The 25753-nt window shown below is 37.1% G+C and overlaps 1 protein-coding gene and 1 long non-coding RNA gene across 3 annotated transcripts in view; both read left to right on the top strand.

Annotated features, from left to right (window-relative positions):
• PGR (progesterone receptor) overlaps window positions 1-14755 on the top strand; it is a 37906-nt gene extending 23151 nt beyond the window's left edge. For both annotated transcript variants that reach the window (XM_032680565.1, XM_032680564.1), the window contains 5 exons: window positions 19-321; window positions 1690-1834; window positions 5092-5222; window positions 10061-10218; window positions 12681-14755. In XM_032680565.1, the coding sequence (XP_032536456.1) occupies window positions 19-321; window positions 1690-1834; window positions 5092-5222; window positions 10061-10218; window positions 12681-12836 (893 nt within the window). In that variant the 3' untranslated portion in view covers window positions 12837-14755. The remainder of the gene's footprint in view (window positions 1-18; window positions 322-1689; window positions 1835-5091; window positions 5223-10060; window positions 10219-12680) is intronic.
• An 8057-nt stretch (window positions 14756-22812) lies between these two features.
• Window positions 22813-23266, top strand: LOC116783376. The gene is made up of 2 exons (XR_004355657.1): window positions 22813-23047; window positions 23144-23266. It is a non-coding gene; the product is annotated as an uncharacterized LOC116783376 (long non-coding RNA).
• Window positions 23267-25753: the final 2487 nt, after the last annotated feature.

Genomic DNA, 25753 nt, shown 5'->3' on the forward strand with positions numbered 1-25753 from the left:
AACAATTTTCTTTTTCAGGTCGAAAACTGAAAAAGTTTAACAAAATTAAGGTTGTGAGAACGTTAGATGTTGCACTCCAGCAGCCAGCAACCCTTCAAGATGAAAACCAGTCTTTAACCCAAAGACTGTCCTTTTCTCCAAATCAAGAAATTCAGTTTGTTCCCCCAATGATAAGTGTTTTACGAGGCATTGAGCCAGAAGTCGTCTATGCTGGTTATGACAATACAAAACCTGAAACACCAAGTTCCTTGCTGACCAGTCTAAATCATCTTTGTGAGAGGCAACTTCTTTGTGTAGTCAAGTGGTCTAAATTGCTACCAGGTAATGTCATATATGTAGTGAATCATAAATTAAGCAAATATATCATGGAATGAGCAGTCAAGGGAGAATATTATTGTCTGCATGCTAACTAATTCTTAACAAATTCCAAAATTATTAAGCTTCTACTTCATCAGATAATATAACTATTCAAATAAATTTTGATAGGAGGACACATTTGAAGGAATCAATCTAGATATTTAGGCTTGCTTCAAGAAACTACAGAAGCCCAGTGAGTTCTTGCATGTAATAGTTATAGCAGCCTTTCCACTCCCATCCCTCCTACTCTGTTATTTATTCATTTGGTATAAGAAGAGTTGTATTTCTGCGTATTCTTTATTCATATTATTACTAAAATGAATTTTTGACACCAACAAAATAAAATTGTAATAAGTAGTACCAACTGGGACTAAGAAGCTCATGAATAGACTAGTAATTAGAACTAACTGAATTTATGAAGATCCAAGACTGGATTAAAAAAAATCCATGTTATGTATGTACATACGTGTGTATGTATGTACACCACTCTGTGGTCGTAGGGGCTTGATCTTGGAATATATATAAAACAATATTTGAGCAGAAAGCCTAGAAAATACAGTTTCATGAGAGCTCAATTTGACACTTCACTGCTGCAGGAAAGGGTAGTCTCTATCACTGCTCTTCCTGTTGGCAGTTTGCACTTATCAGACCTCTTGGATGAACCAATTCATCTCATTAAGAATGGGAAGACAGTGAGAAGAAAAGAAACCTTTTTTTTTTACCCTCTGTCATTTTCTGATATTTTCATGAGTTCCCTGAGGGGTAGCATGAATTCCAGAGCTTGCCTGATGGAGGTAACAGGACCAGGTGATAAGGAGCAGGAGCACTGCTTTCAGTGGCAGGAAGCTGTTAGTTTGACTCAGATAATTCGTGGCAATCTTTAGAGTTACCAAACAGCAAAAATTATCAAAGGCGAGCACACAACTCAATATACTTCTCTTTAGTTGAGTGCAATACGGACGTTTATTTTATGACAGCTGTATCTTCTGTTAAGAAACCTAAAGTTCAAGCTATCTATGTGAAATAAGAGTTGGTTACAGTGATCATGTTACAGACTCATATTTTTACCAAAGCAAAATAATGTGCATTCTTATTCCCTGAAACAGCCATTTTTGCTAAGTTAATTTTACTGAATCAGAACAAAAAGACAAGAGGTGAGATAGCCAGCTATCACAGCAAAGTGAGATTACTGAAACATCTGAGAGCTACATCCCCAAAACCACTTATCTTTCTAGGTGTTCTCAGTTGTATAGCTCAAATTTGTAACCTCAAAACTCACCTTCTGTCTAAATGAGAATTATAAAGTATTTTAACTTTTAATTTCATTTCCAGGATTTCGGAATTTACATATTGATGATCAGATAACCCTCATCCAGTATTCCTGGATGAGTCTAATGGTTTTTGCAATGGGATGGAGATCATACAAACACGTCAGTGGTCAGATGTTATATTTTGCACCAGATCTGATTCTAAATGAGTAAGTAGACTCTGCTGTTGCATTATGTGAATAACATTTTAAACTTATACGTGCCAGTGGGAATGTGACTCCCTTGAGACCAAGATTTCATTCATAATTTGTTTGGTTTTAAAATTAACAGCAGAGGAAAGTCCTCTGATCATATCAAAGCTCAGTAACTTTGGAAAGCATTTTGTGGGAACCCCAACTATTCTATTTGCATGTTCAAACAAAAGGTGTTCAAATAGTATTCTAATTATCCAAGGGAAAAAATAATAATAATTTAAAAAAAGAGTGATGCTGTCAGAAAATTTACTGAATTCTGCTTAATAAGATAGGAGTTAATTTTTAATAAATGGAACTGACTGTGATTTTCTTTGGTTTTGTTTGGGTGGTTTTTGCAAATAATTTGCATATAGACTAAATACTCAATTTTGACACTTTCTGATAAAACTCTGATTTTTTAAAGTACATTTCATGCTGGAAAAGTACATTTCTTGTTAGAAAATGTAAAAAAATTTCAAAGAAGGAATTTCAATATCAAGGAGAAAATATGTGAGACTGCTCTTTTGTACTGGGGGGTGAGGGGATTGTTGGTTTAGATTTTCCTTCACTATGCTATTTAATTTAGATAATCTTCATTTCAATCTGTGTCAGTTTTTCAGCTCTGCAAATTAATATTGTTAAACTTGTAATATTAGATACTTTGTTTATAGTACATGGGAAGCTGCCAGGAACGGTAAAATGTAATTTAATCTCTATATCTCCTTAATACATTTTTCTTAGTTTGTTTTTTTTTTTTAAATCTTAACTGCTATGCAAGATGAAAGAGGTCTTTTAGTAAGACATATTGTTTAAGGATTAAGAGGTGGATTTGCAGAAGATCTAGACACCTAATTTTAAAATCTATAGTGTGTAAATTCCTGCCAGTGAAGTTCTTTATAGAAAATATTCACTGGAGGAGGCTCTGTAGCTCCTGGCCTTTTGTCTTCCAGATGACTGTAAATCACTGTGAAGTTATTGAGTAATGAATTCTTTCCTCTTACATTTGTATTAATTATGGTGTACAAATTTAAATACTTAGAAATTATGATCTTGAAAGAAGTTCTGTATGCTGTCCCAGCATAATCTGACATATGGTAACATCCAGAAGAAACACAAAGGGAGATGGCTTAGGCAGTAGTTTGACATATTGAGGTATTACCCTGCATGTGGACCACTGCTGACACCTTGTGAAGAAGACTTCAAGTACTTTCTTCCAGAATAGGGTTGAGATTTATGAACTCCAATTATCATCCACTAGAGACAGTTTCTTAATGGCAGTTTAAGACCATCTACACTGAGAAGGAGGTGGATTGACACCTCGTGGTTACAGAACATCTCATCAGGGTCATATTAGAAACATTATAAACAAAGAAGCATGTAAAGTAAGTGGCACACTATATTGTATCTGCAGCTGTTTATTGGGAAATAAGTTAGCTTTTAGATAGTAAAATGTAAGCAACTTCATTGTCTACGATGATGTCTAAGATTGTACTTTCATAATCATTTTAAGCAAAGGTAACTGCTGAATGCTGCCAAAAATGTTAACTGCCCTGGTCATGCATCCCCATGATTTCATTTAAGCTGTATCAAACACTATCTGGCTGCACTGTCAAACAGATAAGGAATTTACATGCCTAAGAATTACCTCCCCAAAAAACCGTTCTTTAGTAGTTGGAGGTGATCCCTGACTTGACTCACCACATGGGAGTGCAGACACTAATGCCAGAATTGCAGGAGTGTGAGCTTAGAGGTAGAAACAGGTAATAGAAATTCCTTCTACAGGGGCAATGCACACCTTAGTTGTTTCAAAATGGCCATGAAACCACAATCCAAAGATTGTTTCACAGCCAATCTGTTGTTTAGCAAACTGAGTTGTTGTGCTTCTCGAGAAGGACTTGTTTGGTAGTATCAGTTTCACACCAAGAAAGCCAGGGGTGTTAGTTTGACAAAGATTTCTTATTATTAGCATCATACAATGATTTACTGTTACTTTTACTTTTCAGTCTCTGAAAATGTAAGAACGGCATTTAAGCATACCCTGAAAGCTTTGATCACTTACCCTGATCACTCTTCGTAGATTATAATTAGGAAGAGATGCTACCAGAAAGTAATAGGAAGTGAGATTTAAAGTAGATATAGAAATAATGAGTCCACTCAGATTTAAAAGATTAAATTTCTATGTTTACATCATTTAAGAACTGGTACGAGATATCAGATGTTGAGCAACATTGAAATAATTTTCGTTCAAGATAACGGTAGCGCTCTGAATAACAAGAAAAAAGCTCATTGCATGGAGAAGTCTGTTTTCATTGTTGAGAGTACTATCTGCAGTCAGGTTGGAATGCTCATCTGAACTTCCTAGGGGACGGAGAAGCAAAATTTAATCTTGTTGTACACAATTCATCAGGATCATGATGTAACTTTGTAGAATCAGTTCTAGTTACTGGATCATCAGGTTCATGTGCAATGAATTCAATCTAGATTATAAAATCTGTAATGCTATTGTTACAATCATTTCAGTTGAAATTCCTAATAAATAAATGCAGTAATATATACTTGTATACCAAAATCACAGAGAGAAAAGTAATATTGAAATGCTGCAAAAACACTTACCAATTTCATGTATTTCCTGTGTGATTTGTTCTATTTACTTCTCTGGGAGTTTAGATAGGACTGTATTAATGTATCTGTTTACTTAATATGTAACATTTTGAACTGTTTCTTTAATGGCACAAAATGCTACAAAATAATCTAACTTCTATTGGAAGTACAATGTTAGAGTTGCTACGAAGTATTTTGATGCGGACATTTTTGCAAGAGCTAAGAACAAGTTTTCTATAAACTTTCAGATTTATCTTTAGTTCTGTCCTTTGAAATCTTTTCAGAGATGCAAAAATCTATCAACCTCTAAAATAAAATAGTACTTTACATTAATCATTAGAGTATTTTTAATTGATAAAACACCCTTGGTTTTGGTGGTTAGCGTTCAACTTTGATAGTCTCCAAGTTGTTTTTTTCTGGACAGCAGTAACACATTAAACATACAAAATAATATCACTTTCATTGGGTATAAAAATTCAGAAAATTGTTTATGTGTATAACCTCTTCTTTAATGTCTGTAATGTGATAATTAAACAAGGCATTCCCTTCAAACAGTTAGCACTGGAGCCATTCTTTTTCTTTATTTTCATGTTTTTTAATTTATTTTTTTGTTTACCTTTTCTGGGTGTAAGACAGAGGATGAAAGAATCATCGTTCTATTCCCTGTGTCTATCCATGTGGCAACTCCCACAGGAATTTGTCAGACTTCAAGTTAGCCAAGAAGAGTTCCTATGTATGAAAGCACTGTTACTTCTCAACACAAGTAGGTTCTTTTATTTCTTTGTAACATATCACTACTAAAAGAGTTTTGAATCACGTTGTTTAATTTCACAATCACAGAGCTGTCTGGCTTAACAAATGGAAACTCATTTAGGAGGAATGTTAGTATATCAAGGCTTAAAAATATTTTTTCTAGTGTTTATAAAGAACAAAGAATTTGTGATTCATTGTTGGTTTTATTCTGTATAAAGACTCTGGGGAAATATTGAATCCCTTTTGACATATAGCTATACTGCATTAACACATTTTCAAAACAAGTGTGTAGTATTTCTACCTGAAAACATCTGTTTAAGTGACTCCACATAGATAAAAAAACAAACCAAAAACCAAACCAAAACAACCTTAGAAGTATTAGAAATATATTTAAAAATATTTAATAAATTATAAGGACTGAAGGCTTTATCTTGGCCAAGATCTTAAAGCATGTTTACTCAAAAGAATTAGGGAAGTGGACATGACGTACAATACTAACATTTATCCAACTTTTTATAGTTATAAATAGGTGAAGTTTAGCACAGATATTAACAAATGGAAATGTTTTTCTTTGCTTTGTTTCTCTGGAACAAAATCCGTTGTCCCTTTTAATCGGACGTATTTTTTAAAGAATGCAGCACAAAGTTGCATTACACTTTACTTAGGAAGTGAGGTAGTTGGTGAATTTATCTTCCAAAACCTTTTCCGATGTTCTAAAATATGCATCTGCTGAGGTCATAATTGTTAGCTATGAATCCCCAGATAAAAAGTTTTAAATTTATACACCTGTTATTAGAAATGAAAATAAGCACTTCTGAGAAATATAATTGAAAGAATGTAGAAGTTTAGTTCTCAACACACTTATAGAGTCAAAGGAGAGATGTGAAAATCCTGCTTAGCCTGCTTGTTAGTTGCACAAAATTGAAGTAAAAGATAAGAAATTAAAATTCATTCCATCTTAAGCTGTACTTGGCTGGAATTTGCATAAGTGTCATGCTTAAAAAATTTGGTCTCAGAAAAGCATAAGATTAAAAAGGTTAAATTTACCTCATATGAACATAGAAATTACTAAAATAATAGCAAGAGACCACAGACTCTGCTAAAGCAATAAAAGTAATGTGGATAAAAATCATTCTCTGATGTAGGTCCAGTTGCTTTGTTGAAATCTGAATGTATTCCTGTTTTAAATGTTTTCCACCTTGTTTTCATAAAAAATGAACTCCCTCATGAATTGTCTGAACCTTAGAGGGAACTTTAAAATTTCAGTTAAATTTAGATAAATTTTTTGATATTCCAGCTATCCCTTTCTGTTCTAGAAAGTTCAGATGAAATTTAAAAAATCATTGCAGTGATCGGTCTAATCCCTCTCATTTCTGAGTGCATCAGTTTAGCAGAATTCATCAAGCTACCATTCTTTGTCAATTGCATTGCACTCAGAAGCTAATTTTTAAGATATATTTATGCATATGCAAGAATTTTTTTTTTCTAAAGAAAGTATTTCTTCCTGTGCTGATGAGTTTTGTTTTTTGTTCTCTCGTACACTTATTGTCTTACAGGAGAAAACAATTTGTCAGATCTTTGGGAAAAGGAACACAATCGTTGTTGCTGAGACATTTAGTAAACATTTGGTAGTGTATAAATATAATTCCACAAAAGTATTTCCAAAAAGCCATATAACCTCATTGTTGCTCTGAAGTGTTTTTAAGACTACTTTTATTTTAGTCATAATATTCATCATAATTCTCTTCAAATGTGAAAGTATGGCCATTTCAAGCTTTTTTATAATAACAGTAAATCAAGACTAATCTTTTAGTCTCTCAGTGTGTCTTCTGTTCAATATATTATTTAGAAACAAGTCATTTGTATTAAAATAAGTAAATATAAGTCTTGAGACATTTTTAATTCTGAATGGTCTCCCAGAACCTGTTTTAACATCATTTTTGATTTTACAGGTTTTTTCTTGGAATTTGCTGTGACTTAAACATTTGTTTTATAATACACCTGTGACAATCTTAAAGCTGTCTTGACAGCAGAATTAATCTTTGCAAAAAGTGGACAAACATTTTTATTTTCTGCAATTGTTTCCATTTTACAGGTCTTTCTTTATTATGTGTATCATGCTGTGTTGTGCTAGTATCCCCTAACTACTCTTGCAGAGGCCACATCCTTCTCAGAATTAATAGTATGAACAGTTTAGAAAGACTATGATTTAAGAAACTAGAGCTATGCCAAAAGAGAGAGATAAATAAGTTCAGTTCTACAATAGCAAGTTCAGTTCTGCCTCTAACACTTTTCATACTTTTGATTTAAAGGAATTTCAGAATCTTGTTGCGTAAGATTTTGGCTTGGTTCTTGCCACTGAATAAAAGCATCCTCATTCTTTGCATACATTCATCGGGAGGGAACATTTGACCTGGCTGTGTTTAAGTTGTATTTGCCCATGTAAGACATTGTAATTCTTCACTCAGATAAATAGCTTAGTGGAACTTTTGGTGACTAAGTGGGAATGTGACTGTGTTTTTGCAGAATTCAAAGGAAACAGGCCATTCATTGCTGGAAGATACCTTTTAACTTAATTGACAAGGGAATTATAAAGACTTAATTGCTGTTTTAGAGATGTAAGTCAAGGCTAGCATCCACCTAACCCAAAACTACATCAGAGTGTCACAATACATGAAAAAGATTTCCTAGATGTCTGTAAAACTGTTGATAAGACATACCCAGAATCATCCAGGCTTTGAAAATTAAGCTATTCTTTTTCTGTGACATAACTTTTCCCCACTGTGAGTATTCCTCCCTGCTTTTCTCCTAAGCACACTGCATTCTCCACAAACCAGAAGGTGTCCCTTCCTTTCAGACTCTTGATGTATATGTGACAGGCACACTTTCAGATACCTTCTTTATCTTTCTGGACTTGAGAGGTCATACCAAGTCAAACCAAAAGTCCACCTCATTTCATCTCCATCAGCTTCCAGGTAGTGGAAGTGTAAGTACCAGGTTAGATATGGTGTTATAAACAGACTTTCTGCAGAAAAAGTAAAAATTTCTACTTTCTATTTTTACTTTTGTTTGAATTCTGTCTTAAGTTAAGAACCAGACCCTCTCTTCCATAGGCCAACTCAGTACTTAGGCACTTGTCTTTATAATAAACTTGCTATTTTCTGTCTATGTGTCTCCCTCCTTTCCCTCAGATATTCAGTTGTCTGAGGTGAGACTGAGTGAGAGACTACCTAGGTAAATGGGATCATTTCCTCTCTTGGGCCTGCTTAACTCAGGTAGAATAGAGAAATGAACTTCTCTCTTGTCATCCTTTCCAGGCTCAGGCAAGAGAAATTTAATTTTAATATGCTTCTCTGGAATGTCTTCTTTTCCCTTACATTTTTCTGAGGAACCAGGCATGACTTAGATGACTGATTTCAGAACAGCATTTCTGGTTTTGGAATGGAGAGCAGTGTTGCTGTCAGTGCAGGGTTTGCTACCTAATCCTCTTTCAGGGAATGAGTTTAGATTGACCTCTGTTCAGCTGTCTCCTTTTTAGGTGGCTTCTCTCTTAAGAATTCCATTATGAGGTATCTAACAATGTAGTGCATCGTACAGAGAGTTAGTACACACATTTATTTGTATTTTAATTCCAGACAGTGACAAATCACTTGGAAGTTAGGTTTCACTATATAGGGAATTTATTTAACAGTGAGAGCCAGTATCCATGACACTCTTTTAGAGTCTGTGGAGAAAAATAAGCATAAATAATTTCTTTCTAAGGATAATTTCAAACCAGTGAACATCCCTTATGCCCAAGACTTACCTGATTATTCCCACTAAAACTGCAGGTAGTTGTGATAGATGAAGACACCTATACTGTGAAATGCCTAAGTTTGGTGAGGTGAATCCTTTTCCTCATGGTTGTCAGAATACAAAACATTAAATATGATGTTGCAGTGTGAAATGTCATTGGCAAGAGAGAAAGGAAAGGAGAAGAAATTCAACATCTCTTTTGAAAACAACCTGTTTGAAACAAGACCGTGTTTTGATGTGTGATTATAGGGAAGCAAGGATTTAGATTTGATTGCCAGATGGGAATAACTTTTTTTTATTTTCATTTTTACAAGTTTTTCATTTCTTAGTTGCCTTTGACAACACAAATGGTAAGACTTGTGGATTACACTCTACCATGTCAAGGAGAATCTTATCATCACTGATCAAATATGCTTTTATTGTTAGCAGTTCCTTTCTCAGTGTTGTCTCCATGTCCTCATTCTGATCCTTACACCTGACCATTAAGAGAAGAGGAAATTCAACCATTTTCTCCTCCTTGCTAATTTTTCTAAAAAGCTGTTCACATGTAAGACTCTGATAGTACATCTGTTCTGTTAAGTGAAAGAGGTTCAAATGGGAGGCCTGAGCCCTGGATGCTTTATTGTCAACACTACTTGAGAGTTGTTTGTTCGTTGCTTGAATCCATTTTGAAGTACTCAAGCTGGATCTCTCTACCATAAATTTGCTGTGAAGAGAGCTGACCCTCAGCAGTGTAAACATGAATCAGTCCATAACGTGTTTCCTCCAAGATGGCAGTGGTTCTTTTGGCCATATTTTTTTTTTCAGCAAACATGTGTAGCTGAAGGTTAGGGTATTTCTAGATCTATTAGCAAAATTAACAGATTATTGCTGGTATATCCATTTAACTAATTGTATCACCGTTTCTGGAGTAACTTTTGAATGGGAAAAAGTGCCTGCCATGTAGTAATGAATCACACTGTACAGCATGAAATACTATAATTTTTTCCTGTATTTTAAATTTCTTTCATTGCCTTCAGAGTAAATTGTAACACAAGTCTTGTTTTTGTTTAGTTCCTTTGGAAGGTCTAAGAAGTCAAAGCCAATTTGATGAGATGAGAACGAGTTACATTAGAGAACTGGTGAAGGCAATCGGTTTGCGCCAGAAAGGTGTTGTGGCCAACTCACAACGTTTCTATCAACTTACAAAACTGATGGATTCTATGCATGATGTAAGTTTATTTGTTAATGTGTTTTGCTTTTTATGTAAGAAGGAACTAGTATTTCTTAAAAATAATTTTACAGAAGGAAGTAGTTAACATTTATAAACAACAAAAGAAAACAACAAAACATTTTTCTTTTATCGTGTATATTTGTGTGAATAGATATATTCAGCATCACTATATATATTGTGTCTATATTTTATAGTATACAAGATTTAACTATTCGTGGGAAATGTATTTGAATGCTACCATTTTGTTTCATGCTGCCTGCCATATAATTATGGGCTTTGGTAGGGGGTGGTGTGTATGTGTGTGTGAGCGTGTGTATGTGTGTGTGAGCATATGTATACGTGTTCAGGAAAATAATAATGCACAGGATAGGCAATTCAAGTTGCAAAGTCAGGCTACTAAGAATTAGAGAAAGACAACCAAGATTGTCTTTGAAACCTTAATTCAACTACTTTATGTGTATATTCTGTGCCATTTTTCAGGACCTGTCTATGTCTGAGAACTGAGTAATCTTTAAGAATTCTAGTAGTGATATCAGAGAGATTCATAGGTGTCTTAAAAGATGCAGCTGAATTCTTTCCACATCTCTGAGAATCCAACATTTATCCTATCGTTTTTAAATTCATTAAAATTGAGGAGCAACATTGCATATAAACCTTTAATCATGTGAATATCCATAGAATGATAGAATGGATTTGGTTTGAAGGGGGACCTTAAAGGTCACCTAATTCCAACCTTTGCTATATGAGGGGGGAAGTGGACGAGGTACGCAGAGCCCCATCCAACCTGGTCTTGAACACTTCCAGGGATGGGTCATCTATAACTTCTCTGGGCAACCTGTTCCAGCCTCACCACCATTCCAGCAAAGAATTTCTTCCTAATATCTAATCTAAACCTGACCTCTTTTAGATTGAAGCCATTACCCCTCATCCTATCACTACATGCCTTTGCAAAAAGTTCCCTCCCAGATTTCTTGTAGCCCCTTCAGGTACTGAAAGGCCACAATAAGGTCTCCCCATAGCCTTCTCTTCTCCAGGCTGAACAACCCCAACTCTCTCAGCCCATCTTCATGGGAGAGGTGCTCCAGCCCTCTGATCACCTTTGTGGCTATCCTCTGTACTTGTTTCAACAGGTCCACATTGTTCTTGTCTTGGGGGCCCCAGACCTGGACTCCACCCCAAAGATGGAGTCTCGTGAGAACAGAGTAGGGGGGCAGAATCACTTCCCTTGACCTGCTGGCCACACTGCTTTTGATGTAGCCCAGGACATGGTCGGCTTTCTGGGCTGCAGTAGCACATCTGCAAGTCATACTGAGCTTCTAATCAACCAGCACCCCCAAGTCCTTCTCCCCAGGGCTACTCTCAATTCTTTTTCCACTCAGCCTGTATTTGTGCTTGGAATTGCCACAGCCCAGGTGCAATACCTCACACTTGGCCTTGTTGAACTTCGTGAGGTTCACACAGACCCACCATAATTTAGTGTCATTGGCAAACTTGCTGGGGATGCACTCAATTCCACTGTCCATGTTAAACAGCACTGGTCCTGATACGAACCCCTAAGCACTTTTGAGTTCAGTGTTGGTTGTGAGGAACTCTCAGGGAGTTCAGGGTGGATGGAATCTTTGCATCTTTGTATTCTTCAGCACTCAGCAAATTTACACTTTGTTTTAATTCAATCTCTTATTTTCAAATATATAAAGTAAAAGAGCTAGGGAGGGAGGGAGAGAGGGAGGGAGGCTGGCTGCAAAATACCAAAGTGATGTGTGGTCCATAGAGTAACTTTGTTCAACCCCTGTTTTAACTCAGGCTGATAAAGTGATGGGAGATAGAAGGAAAAGATAGATCATCACACTGAGGAGACTGCATGATGTTAAAGCTTAGGGTAGCAGAAATAGTATGGTATTTGACAACATAAAGGCCACTGGTCTGAAAGAAAAATTGGACCCTCTCAGAAAGGATAGAAGAGATGAAATAGTCACTTGTATTGAGCAGTGTCTTTTAAGAGACAAGGGCCTATGGAGTTTAATGTTTGCGGCATACTCAGATATGATCGTAATCAGAACCATGGAAAAGCTCACAGGTAAGTAGTAAATGCTGTCTCTCAGAGCAGTGTTTGAATGGCATGTAGTGAACAAAGCACTGAGTCATCTTGAGGATGATGGAAGATTGAATACTTGTTAAGTAATTGCCATTGTTCATCGCAAATTTCATGAGTGAGAATGATACTATTTTGTAATATTAGTGAGGCAATGTTTTTATATGACATGACATTTAGCTATATTTATGATTTTTGCCATCAATAGGGAGTGACAAATACCCTCATTATTGATTCAAGAAATGACAGAGTAAGGTCTTTATAATGATGTCAGCTAATGAATGTATGAGCTAAGTTGTTGACAGCATGTTTATCTGGCTGCATTACTCTTAGCCTGATTGACCATGTTTGTATTTTGTTAAATCCAGCTAGTGAAACAGCTCCATCTCTTCTGTTTGAACACATTTCTCCAGTCCCGTGCACTGAGTGTTGAATTCCCTGAGATGATGTCAGAGGTGATTGCTGCCCAGCTACCCAAGATTCTAGCAGGGATGGTGAAACCTCTTCTTTTTCACAAGAAGTGAAATGTCTTCTCTTATCATAGAGGTGATTTCTGGGTCATTTTTTGTTTGTTTATTTTGGTCAAGATTTTGCAACATCAGGACGTCAATATATTTGTCATACTTACCTTGCCTCCTGCTGTATACTTGTAACATACACAAGCCATTTAAGCTTGTTGTACATATTGTGAGTTTCTGATTCCTTAACTGCAAAAATCACAACAGTCATAAGGCGTGTTTGGTAAACTTGGCTAGGCTGCTTTTTAGATATGCATATGGATGACAGTGAATAGACTTTCCAGATTTCTAACAACAGTTATACATTTTTCTTACATGTTGCACGCTCTTGAATTTCTGATATGACATGGTGCAAACTTTTTACTTTAGTACATTGTGTGCTTGGGTACCTGTGGGTATGTGCATAACACAATATTTTTTAGGAATTAAAATAAATATTGCCCACATTTTCTCATGGATATTTAACTTTTTATTAACTAATTAGCCTCACAGAAACAACCTTTCAAAGTCAGCCATCCAGGATTAAGCACACATTACTGCAGTACCTTCATGAGTAACTGAAGCTCTAGGCATAAACTATAACACTATATATTCATATTCTTGTCTATGCTCATGATGCATTGAAATTCTGAGTCCAGCATACTGTTTTCTACAGCGTTCAGTGCAGCTCTCCTTCAAAAATCAGAAATCTTAGGAAAATTTCAGTGTATATTACACCAGAAGTAATGTGTATGCAAACCCACTAAGCTTTGGTTTGTATTATCTTCCTCAGAAGTCCAGCACTTATTAAAGCTAAATCACTTAGCTGTAATCATAAATTCATCAGCTATAACATTGTGTATTTCAGAAGCTTTAAATCAAGATGTCTTCACTGACTACAGCTCTTAATAATCTTAATGTTTTGAACTCCAGTGCTGAATACTCAGATGGTCATTAGCATCAAATTAGAATGAGACTAAATGCAAAAAGAAATGGAAAAGATGACTGCAAATATTTTGATACAACCAGACTCATTTCAGTGCTATTTAGTGGAGCTACATATTTTATATTTTAAATACATGCCATTATAATTAGGGTAACTGTAAAAAAGGAGTTGAACTAAATTAGCTTTATACATTCAAGAAGAATGACATGTTTTACCATGGAAATGAATATTTTACTGAAAAATTACAATGTGGTGGGTTTTGTTCCCTTGATATGGATATGAAGCAACTCATGCATTTGAGGCATGTAAATTGTAAATTGTAGCTATATTCGAACAACAGAGAAACAGATAAAGCTTAAGAAGAATTTATGAGTCTATTAAAATATGAAAAATTATGCCAGTCACTAGAAATGATACTTAAATGTAGGAAATGATGAGTTTTGGATACTTGCTGGTTGTACGCTTTTGCTTACCCATTACATGTTGGATGCATCAATTGTGTGAACACGTACTGTCGGTGGTGTGTAGCTTGATCTGTACAGACATACCCTTGTCACATGAACAAAGGCCCATGGGACATAAATTCAGTATCCCTGCTTAAACCAGGGTGCCCCTCATTAGAAGTATATGATGTAACTTGTTCATAAAAATTACATCTTGATTCTTGAAAAAAATGTTGACAATTGACAACTAAAGGTATATTAAAGGTATCCTCACTGGTCATAATTTCCAAAAGCCAATGAAGAAGAAGCTACATTACAACTTGGGATAAAACATTTTATATATTCCCCACATAATAGTACAAAACCCACTAGAGTTGATGTAAAGATGTGGCCCTCAATAAGTGGTATAGGCAGACTTTTGTGTTAGTTGACTAGGTTTATCATTTCTGACTGCCCAGACAAGCAATTTCTTTCATATTCAATACAGTCTGACTTTTAACTATGATCCTTAAAGCAATTGTGTTTTAATAAATACCATAAAATTCTTTGTTTCTAAATACTGAAGTTTTGTTTTATTTATTTTAATTTGTGTTTGCATTCAGTAATTGTGGATCTCTGTAAAAAAATCCATTTCAACCATTCCAATTTTGTGTAACAACATTTCCATGCATTCTTTTGGAATTCAAGCATTGCTACATGATTTACCATTGAATAAACAGACTGTCTATGTTACTGTTTAGATTAAACTGTTAACAGAAACTTCCCACACTAAAAATTACTCTTCAACACCCTAATTCTGAAATCAGAAGGTAGAACAGGCAGTACGTTTCCCTTAGGAATGCACGAATCAGCCTACGCCTGCCTTTTACTTAATCCTTAAGTGGCTGTCATGTCACCATGTCCCATAAATATGGCAGACTAGTCTGAAATGCACTATATTTGTCTCAAAGGCATAGTGAAAAAGGAAGAAAATATATCTTTTGGGAATAGATAACAAAGATTAAAAACATTTTAAAATTATATTTCTCTAAATTTCTCTAAAATTAAAGGTCTCTAACTCATGGAAAAAATTCCCAGAATTTCATAGTCATGCTAAATGTACTATACAAGATAGAATGAGTTTGGCTAATTGTGGCTGCTATATTAATTTGAAAGTCCTGTGTTCATTACACGATTATCTGAAGTTTGGAAAAAACCCATTTAATTTGAGAACTTCCAGATTTGACCCCAGTTTATAAAATTGCCTTTAGTCTCCATTTTGATATTGTGATTTGCTCTGGGTTACACAGATACCATGAGCAGTGAAAAAGGACTTGGGGCTGATGGTTGACATGAACATGAACATGAGCCAGCAGTGTGCCCAGGTGGAAAGAAGGCCAATGGCATCCTGGCCTGTATCAGTAATAGTGTGGCCAGCAGGACCAGGGCAGTGGTTGTCACCCTGTACTCAGCACTGGTGAGGACACACCTCAAATCCTGTGTTCAGTTTTGGGTCCCTCACTTCAAGAAAGACATTGAGGTGCTGGAATGTGTCCAGGGAAGGGCAATGGAGCTGGTGAAGGGGCTGGAGCACAAGTCTGACAAGGAGCAGCTGAGGGAGCTGGGGCTGTTTAGACTGGAGTAAAAGGAGGTTGACAGGAGACTTCATTGCTTTCTACAATACCTGGAAGGAAGTTATAGCAAGTTATAGCCTCTTCTCCCAGCCAACTAGTGACAGGAGGAGAGGAAAGGCACCAGGGGAGATTCAAGTTGGACATCAGAGAGAATTTCTTCACTAAAAGTGTGGTTAAGCATTGGAATGGGCTGCCCAGGGAAGTGGTGGAGTCACCGTCCCTGGAAGTGTTACAAGAAATGACTGGACATGGCACTTGGTACTGTGGTTTAGTTGACAAGGTGGAGAGCAGTCCAAGCTTGAACTCAATGAACTTGGAGGTCTTTTCCAACCTTAATGATTCTGATTCTATGATTCTACGAACACAGATTGAAACATCAGATTGCTTTCTTCCCTATAGAAATCTTGTGTACTGTGACTTTTCAGCACTGCAACAATGTTCAGAGAGCAATTATCTCATTGTTTTACGGAGTATGAGGCTTAATAGTTGTCTGTGTTTCTCTGCATGAATATTTGTTTAAAGATCAAAGCATTTTTTGACCTGAGCTTTATTAATAGGCGTAAATAAAACATCTTGTAGTGCTTCTCGATATATTGAACAAGGCAAAACCGCTGGATCTTCTTATGCTGCTTTTTGCACAATAGAAATAAGAGGTTTCAGCAGATGGAATTTTTTGTTTTCTGACATTTATGATGTGCCTAATTATATTTTAAAGGTATGAAACCTGTAGTTCTAATTAGAATGCTTGCCAGCCATCTTCTACAGGTTTTTGCCCAAGCTATCACTAAAAGTTCTCCATACACTAAATATGTAAGCAGTGCCTGACACTAAACTTCTTCAGGTCTGTACAGTTGAGGTACTTTTGACCCAAGCCCTTCAGCATTGCCTTCTGCTGATACTTCAGTGAAGCAAACCAACCAATCCATGAAGTCATCAGTTTTCTTTGAGCTCTGCTGTTGTGATTCAGCTCTGTAGAGGCATCACATTTATAGTTTTTAAGTACAGTTTAGGAGATTGAAGTGCCTCACCATGGCAGCCCACCTATGTTTGGAGAGCTGCAACAATGCAGTGCAGAGAAGAGGAGACCTCCAGCCCCAGCAAGCTGCCCTCTTTGTCTACAAGCTGCTTCGCAGTTGTGCTTGCTGTGGTAAAAGAAACACAAAAGATCAAACACTTGGCTCATGTTTTCAACAATCTCAGCTGAATCTACAGTTTTGACCAGCCTTTAGGGAAGGGGGGATCTGGGTTCCTTAATTACTAGTCCATGACAGAGGGAAATGTCATCTGAGAAACTTTCAGTCAATTTCATGGGGCTTTGGACTGGCCTGGTTACATGTATGCATAATAAACAGAAGCTTAGGTATTTTTGAACTGCAGCTGTTTCTTCAGCTGCACTACAGTTATGATTCTTGTGCTCTATCTACAATAGAGGGACTTAAATTTGTATTTTCTGACCAGTCAATGCCTTATTAGTACCTTAGTTGGTGTCTTTTCTTTCTTTTCAAGGACAATTATGTGTCTATTTTAATTATAATTTTTGGGAAGATAAACTGCTTTCCCATGTTCTTGTCTACATCCAAATATTTATCTCAGTTATCAGTAATGTATCAGTAGGGATCCTGCAGCGATCTTTTCTTCCCATACTCTCCTACCTGCACAAACTTAAGGTTACTTTAGCTGCAGAGCAGGAGGGGATGGGGCTGCATTCTACCCATGCAGCACTGCAGCTCCAAGATCACATTTCTTGCCTTACATGCTGTTTGTGGCACGCTGACCTTTCTTTCCTTCCAAGAAATCAGCTTACAGCCACAGAGCTAATATACAAAGCCCTCCCATCTTTCCATGGCTCATAAGCCTGTGTGCACACTGCCAGGCTGGATTGTCAGCATTGCTGGATTTATTGGCTTGTACTGCTTTGTGTCATGGTGACCTGGCTTGAACAGAAGGTTTGTTTTTAGTTCAGTTTTCTTTTTCCCCTTGGAAAATGAAAAGGGAAAAAGGAATATTTTAGGTATTTTTTTTCTGTAAAATTTATGGGTTTTTTTTTTCAATGAATGCTATTAATTTATTGGGTTGACATTATTTGCATGCAGAATGGTACTGTAGCTTCTCAGTTATTAATACCCATGTAGTCACCTTTTACTGCGCGTTTCTGTCCAAGCATCTAAGTTAAAATTTAGCTGTCTGTTTGCCTTAAAGAAAAAATAAATAATCCTCAGAAAATAGTCCTTCAGTGCTGTTGGAACTAATTCAGCAGCTGCACAACTTTAAGTACATGAGCAGTGCTGCACCCTTGATGTATTGTTTTGCTCACATTTAGGAATTTTTTTCCTGAGTTGAGCCCACAGTGCTCTGTATGAGGTATTTAAAGCAAATAAAGTATATCAAAAAGTGGTGGGCTTACATTTACTTCTAGAATATCCTTTAAAACTGGCAACATTTCTGTTTCTTGCCAGTGTGGGGTGGGCTCATTATAAAAATACCATCATGAGTCTTTTAGCCGTAGATCATTTTTTTCTGACCATGAAAATTAGGTTACCTTTTCACCTCTGCAGGTACAATAGTTCCACCAATTAAGCATTCAGGCATATCAGTGAGGAAGTTCTCACAGTGTCAGTTAAACAGTCTCACTCTATTGCATTTTCCCACACTCAATTTAAATACCCACCCAACCAGTTCATTACTAAAATCTCTTTTTGCTGTGTTGAGGTAAAAAAGAAATACATCATTGTCAGGAATTCAGAATTCTGCATCAGTGAGCTTCACAGCTGCGTACTTTCAAATAGGAGGCTAGATTGGATGAAAAACAGCTAGTGAGCACAAAAAGCATCTTTGACATCAAATCAGAAATAGCTGGGCAGACTAGTAGAGATACTTTTGTGTTTTACAGGTGAAATTTATATGAATATCACCATAAGTTGCTTGTTCCATCTTGGATGTACAATTTTCACATGTGCCTATTTTTCTAGATACCAATAGAGCAATGTTTTTACACTTCATACCCTGTATTGTTGGTTTATGTCCAGCCTGAGACTCTAACCTGTGATGTCTCCAGTTGAGAGTAATGTTCTCATCATGACACTGCTCAAAGAAACTGGTTTATTCCAGTAAGACTGTTTTGAGCATGAATATGGAAGCACACTGAGCAATATGGATCATGAATAAGGAAAGCACCAAACTAACATATGCATGGCAGTATGCATCCAGAAAGGTGTGTAAGTGGCCTTAGAGTACTTGAAAAAGAAACACCCAGCGACCTGCAATCACTATGCAGTTTTAAAAGTAAATTTTGTTTCAAAGGAATATACAGTTACATTATATAGTGCCTGAATAAGACTCATTTTATAATAAAATTAGAAGGATCTCTAATTCATTTCCAAAAGAAAGGAAGCTCCAAGGAGTTACATAATATTTGAAAACCATAAATCTGTGTATTTTATAAGTTTCTCCAAATGGACGCATCTATTCAAAAAGCATTTAATTACAATTATTGCCAACTTATTCAACTCTATGAATAACAGTGTTTCACGCACTATTTTTTTTGACAGTATATGTCCTTTGTATAAATGCATTTTTAAACATAGCATCATAATTCACTTTATGCATCATCACAATACAAAAGCAGTTTGAGTGGAATGAGTTTTCACGCGCACCTCAGAGTCAGTAAGGGTCACAACTTTGGTGTTCAGGGAAGGAATTGAAACATTGGGCTAGCAGGTGGCAGACTGTTACATGTAGGAATCTTCCTTTTGTAAGAAATATTTGGAGTTGTTGTGTCTGAAATAGGGACAAAGATGCCTGTAGCGCAAATAATAGGTTACTGATATGTAAAATGTGGATTTTGCTGGTCCACATAAGCATATTCTATTATAGACAAAGTACAAGACAGTTGACAAAAATTATATAATGTTAAATAGAAAAAAATGTGACATAATACCATCAGGACAGACTCCCAGCCTGACTGTGGGCCATTAACACACAATGGATGAAAATATTGTTTTTTGGGACTGTCATCACTGCACATCAAGTGTTGGTCACCTGACGATGACAAGGCTTTTCGCTTAAAAATTCAGAAGTTTTGTAATCCAAAGCAGAGCTTACAATATAGTCGTGCTGTGAGTTGGCCAGTTCACTTCTTAACAATAATTTCACAGAATCACGCACCCAATTGCTATTAGATGTGGTCCATAGTGATGGCTACAGCCAGCTTAGATTTTACTGGGAGACAGAAATTGCTCCCCTTTCTCGAGCTTCAAAATACAGCTTCATGTGTCTGTTTGGCTGCCCACAACCAAAAGGTTGCACAAATGATTAAAACACAACATTTAAAAAAAAAGAAAAATCCAAACATCTGAAATTCTGAAAAAATTACTTCATGAAGATTTTCATTTAAAGTATCCTTAAAGCCTTCCCTGAAGACAGCTATTAATGTTAAGAAAAACTACGTGATAGAGAAAAGCACAACCTAAGGTTGGGCACTCTAGTATGCATGACATGTTAAAGTTTCTGAATTTCACACAACCTCTAAATCCCAGTTCCCATATTTGTAAAACATTTATTCTCCCCTCCTTCCTATGCCTTCAACACACTTTCTTTCCCAATGGGTTACTGGGATGTGTAATGCATTAACACTTTGCAGAGACTTTGTAATCCTAAATGGAAAAAATATGTAGAAAGCCAAATAATCCTTAAGTTTGAGATATGTTTGGACTGATGCTCATATTTCTCTGTATTTAACATTCAGGATCATGATGGATATAATTTACAATTTGCTGCCATTGTTTTTATTTTTGAAAAAAAAAGGGGCTTGCATAAGATTTCTGTATTTTCCTCTTGTGAAGATAAGCTTTCATCTCTATATTTGTACACCTGAAATAATAGCTTTCAAGTATTTTTGTAAAAGTGTTGTCGAGCTAGGTTGTGTCATGTCCAATAAACTGGGGATATGCTTACTTTGTTGTAGTATGAGAAGTGTTTAACTCTTCAGTTACCAGTAGATGCAAAAAAATCCACTAGATTGACTGGGAAGTAAAGCTGCAGAATGTCTCTGTGCTGTAAATGGACATGGATCTGCAGTCACCAGTACCAGGCTGATGGAGCCACTTTGTGCTTGCTGTCCTACAGAGCAGCTGCCAGGAGGCTGATTTCAGTGGGGTTACTTGGGCAGCTCCAGGTTAGAGACAACACACATTGATGATTATTTATTGATTTAAACCCATATGACTGAGGAAGGGGGCAGAATTATTTTCCATTTTGTTTTCAATTCAAACCTTCTACAAGACTCAAAGAACAGGAGATGATAAAATTTTATTTATTTGTTTATACTTACATGGAAGGTAGTGACTTTAATGAAAACTGCAACTGTCAAAACTGCCAGCGTATAGAAACATGCAGAGAAGTTACAATGCATTCCTGATCTTCTGGCATAAATACGTACAAAGGGAAAGTTTTATTAAAATGTCTGCCATGCCATGGGGGGCGGTAGGTGCAGGAACAGCAGCACTAGCAACAGGTGCTGACATGGGAGCAGAGGCTGTGGCACTGTGAGAGCAGAGGTGGTGGCATGATGCTGCTGATCCAGATCAGAAAAAATATACCTGAGTAGAGACACAACTAGCACAGCAACCAACACATTAAGTAATAATTTATTTATATGTATTTAATAGCCATGTTTTCAGAGTAAATTGTCCCTAGACTTTACAGAGGCAGTGCCTGAGCTCATGACCATGTCTACACCAAGAACTGAAGCTGTCCCCTACCAAAATTGGTCCCTGCCAGATCTGCCTCCCAGGGTGTAAGATGCAGTGCTCTTCAGGATATCATCCATCCATCGTCCACCCTGCCATCTTCAGTTATGGGGCAGAAGGCACTTTCCTTGTTGCTGGTCATTGACTTGGCCTGGTGCAACCTTTCCTTGGCTACACCACCAGGGCACATCACCTCTGGCTTTTGAGGAACTGAGGCGCTCAGGTGATCCTTTCCCCATCCTTAACATGTCCCACTTCCCACCACGCTGCCCTCTAATGTGGCATGCAATAGGCAAGGAGTGGCACTTGCACCCTGGTTAGGGGCAGAATAGCTGGGAAATGTAATATGTCCTCCATCAACTGGAATGACCAGCCCTCTCCCTTCTTATTCTGAGGAAGCACTGGCAGCTCAGGTCTGGTCTGCTGGTTTGGATGTAGCCCCTTTCTAAGGATGTGCTGGAATGTTAGTGTGCCCTCAGAGAAGCACTAGTCATGCCAACAATGTCAATACTTGTGGACATTATTTCCATATAATGCAGAACATCTTGAAAGTGATGTTTCATTTTCATTTCTGAATGTCTTTTTTCTTGTGAATTGATCTCTTGGATATTATCAATACTACATGTGTACATCACTAACAGTTTGACAAGGCTGGGATTTAGCACACAGGTGATTTTTTTCCTAAATTAATTTAGTTTTAAACATTCTATGAAATATAAAACACCAGGGGAAGACATTTAGTCAATACAAAAATACATAAGTTACTTTCAAGTGGAAGTTCTATTAGGAGCTATCACACAGAAGAAAATAATACGAAAGTCTTTGAGATATTTTGAGACACTTGAACTACAAGGTGTCAAAGTTTAAGACTGTGGTCCTACTTAAATATGCATTCAGTTGAGCACACCTGCATTGATAGATTTATTTAGTCCCGAATTATTTATTTACACAATGATGTCCCCCTGGGTTGAGTGGAATGACTTCATATGTATATGCTCTGTCCCAATTCAGTCTCAATGCATATCTCTTTTGCTCAAAAAGAGTTTTGTTTATTTTTCTTTTTAACAGACATGGTAATGGAAGGGTATAAGGAATGAAATAAGGTTACTCATTATTTGACATACAGTGTTAAACCCTTTGAAATAGAAGTTTTTGCTTTGACCTTTAGTGAATAACAGCCCGCCTAAATGAGACGGGTGTTTTTATTGTGACATCTCAGACTCTATAATGACACAGCTGCTGTTGAGCCTGACTCATCTCTGCACAGCACAGGTGAGCTTCCACTTAAACATACTAATGAGTTCATGCAATAATCATTGTCTGCTCACAGCGAAGACAGTGCTGCTGTTTTGTGATTATCTAAGTGAGAGAAAGAAGTGGTGTCAGAGATCCTGCTGTGCAGGAATTCATATGAAACCGTCATTTCCTTTTGTATGTGTTACCAATGAAGATGCTGCAGCGCTGGAGAAGGCACCAAACTGAGCCAAGGGTGAGGTGATGCTATGAGAAGGTCCACTGTCCTAAATCACCCCCTGTGCTGCATTGGGTTTGGTGTTACCACTGTTTTACTCAAATGTTCCTGCAGGGAAGGCTGGCCCAAACAAATGTCTTGGAAACCAAAAAGTGAAGAGATGTGTTTGTTCCTGCTGCCTTCAGGAGAGGAGATGTTTGTGAGAGATACACACAAATAACACCGTGATAAACACTCTTTCTTGATTTTCCCTCTGGATAAAAACTATCCAGAAAAGCTAATTGTGTTAGCTAAAAAGCCACAATATTCACCCGAGTTTCTCATGCTGATATGTTTACAGACATCTGGACATTTGGCTTCCCAGTTCATTTAGTCAGGAAATATTTCAAGGGATCATTTAAGCGAAGAAGAGAAAAAATTATTAAGGAAAAGCTTTGTCAGTGGCAGAACCTGAACCTCTTCATACAACTTGGTTCTGTGTTGCTCTGAATTAACTTTGCTGGTTTGTTTTGCATCATCTGAACTTCAGAAGGATGGGGAGGGCAGAGAGAAGGACCCATCTGGAAACTAAATAGTGTTACAAATCACAACTGGGTGCTGGCTGAAACACTCCTATGGCATTCACTGCAGGTTTCTCAAGGAAGGTCTGGAGAGCAGGACATTGTGCAGAGTAACTATTTTTCCCATCCAAGGCAGGCAATTTGTCATAATTACAAAAAAGAAACAGCACTTTACAGGACAAACATAAACATTGCTCAACCAACAGCAACAGCACGAAATAACAAACTTTAAATGACCATTTAAGCCAGGGTTTTATGTAAGGATATATTTGCATCACTGCTGCCCAGCGCAATTTGTTTGCACCTAAATGTCTCTGAGGTCTTCTGCTATATACCTGCTTCCTTTACATGTCCCTGGAGGGTGCCACTAGGATTGGGGATTTTCCCTGCTGATAGGCATCCTGCTTGTTTTGTGGTAATTTGGGCCTTGCAGTTGTCACTGCTTCCACAGTCTCTGTTCTCAGCTTCCTGGCTCAGGTGCACTGAAACCCTAATCTTTGTTATCTTCTTGTGAGGCCCTTGCAAACAGCATGTGTTTTATTCCAGGAACCAGTTTTATCCTGTACGCCAATTAATTTATTTGGAGGAACACTCTATAGATTGGTCAAGCTCAGGTTTCCTATCTTTTCTTCCGCCTGGGTTTGGGAATTGTCATCTGAACGGTTTCTCATGGGGCTTCCCAGCACACAGCTGTCTCACCTGCTTACAACTATGCTGATGTTTCCCCAGTGATGACATGAGCATACGGTCACATCTGGACTACAGAGCCCCCCAAATGAGTGTGGTTGAAGCCTGTGGCTCCTGCTCTGCTGTGGTGTGACATGTTGCACGCCCTCCATAACCCCATCCTGTCCCAAGCCCACTAAAGGCTGACTCCCCAACCCTCTCAGCCTCCTGCACCTGCTGGTGGGGATGGATCTCATGACTGCCATAGCCAAAGCATGGCATTTCCAACCTTATTTTGAAAATACCCCCAATCCAGATGTGCTGCATGTTTCCCTTTGAATGTGTTTTTTTGTAAGAATAGAAAAGCAATGACCATCAACAAAACTAAATCGCTGATCTTTTTCATTCCGACGGGACTCTAATCCCTTGTAAGGGCACCGGAGAGCCATTAACAGTAATTTTAAATGAAATACACCTGTGCTGGGTCTAACTAATCAGTTGCTCAATTATACTGGCAGAAAGATGTATTCCAATTATCCAAGTACTTTCAAGTGAATTAAGACTCCTTTCTGTACCGGCTGTGGAGGTCACTCAATGTTCCCATGAATCCCTGCATGTTTACATTAAAAAAGCACACCATGATCTTTGGCAAAGGCACTTGCCCTAGGTTAGTTCAGCTTTTGAGCTTGTTGCCATAAATACAATAGAAAAGCAGCCAACCGTTGCACAAGAAGCCAAGAATATCCTTCAGTACTTTGTTTCCCTATCAGTAATTAATCCAAATGACACGGGAAAAGCTTTACAAATGTGAAATAAAAGTTTAAAAGATGAAAGTGCAAATACCTTATTAAACATGTTTAATAAGCACAATGTTTGTGTTAGAAATATAGGCTGTTTTTGAAGGAATGGATCATGCCCAACTAACAAGAAAATGTTCTGAACTGGAATATGAACTGACTTTGTCACCTGCTCAGTTTACACCTGTGCCATTTCCTTGCATCACTGAAGTTTCTCCTCTTTAGGCAGGAGGCTGTGGATGGCCTGGCTCATGTCAGCACACATTCTATACCAAAGCTATTCCATACATCATTTTCTCAAGAGTTCACATTGAAGCCTTATCAATAACAAAGCCATAAAGACCCACTTTTCCAAACACATGAGAATCATGCCATGTAAGGTGCCTTAATGCAACCAAGTAATGTGTCTTCACTCTTTCTAGTAAGAAACAGATGTTTCATCCCCAGAGGGTTTTCAATTTGGTGTTAACATGGCAATGTTGTGTTTGTTTAAGAACAATTTAAGTATTTTTATATTTAAATGCTCACTGAAATGTCAAAATTTATCAACCCAGAACATTTGTTTCCCAGTTAGTTTTTCCCTGATGCCAACTAAAATGGAACACTAGGAAAACGAGTGATGAGATCTATTTTAGAGCTTAGTCTAGACCCCAAACTAGTGTATGTTCACTTCTGCAGATCAGAGGATCTAAAGCCAAAGA

Source organism: Chiroxiphia lanceolata, chromosome 2, assembly GCF_009829145.1.
Source record: "Chiroxiphia lanceolata isolate bChiLan1 chromosome 2, bChiLan1.pri, whole genome shotgun sequence".
In the NCBI taxonomy this organism is placed as follows: domain Eukaryota; kingdom Metazoa; phylum Chordata; class Aves; order Passeriformes; family Pipridae; genus Chiroxiphia; species Chiroxiphia lanceolata.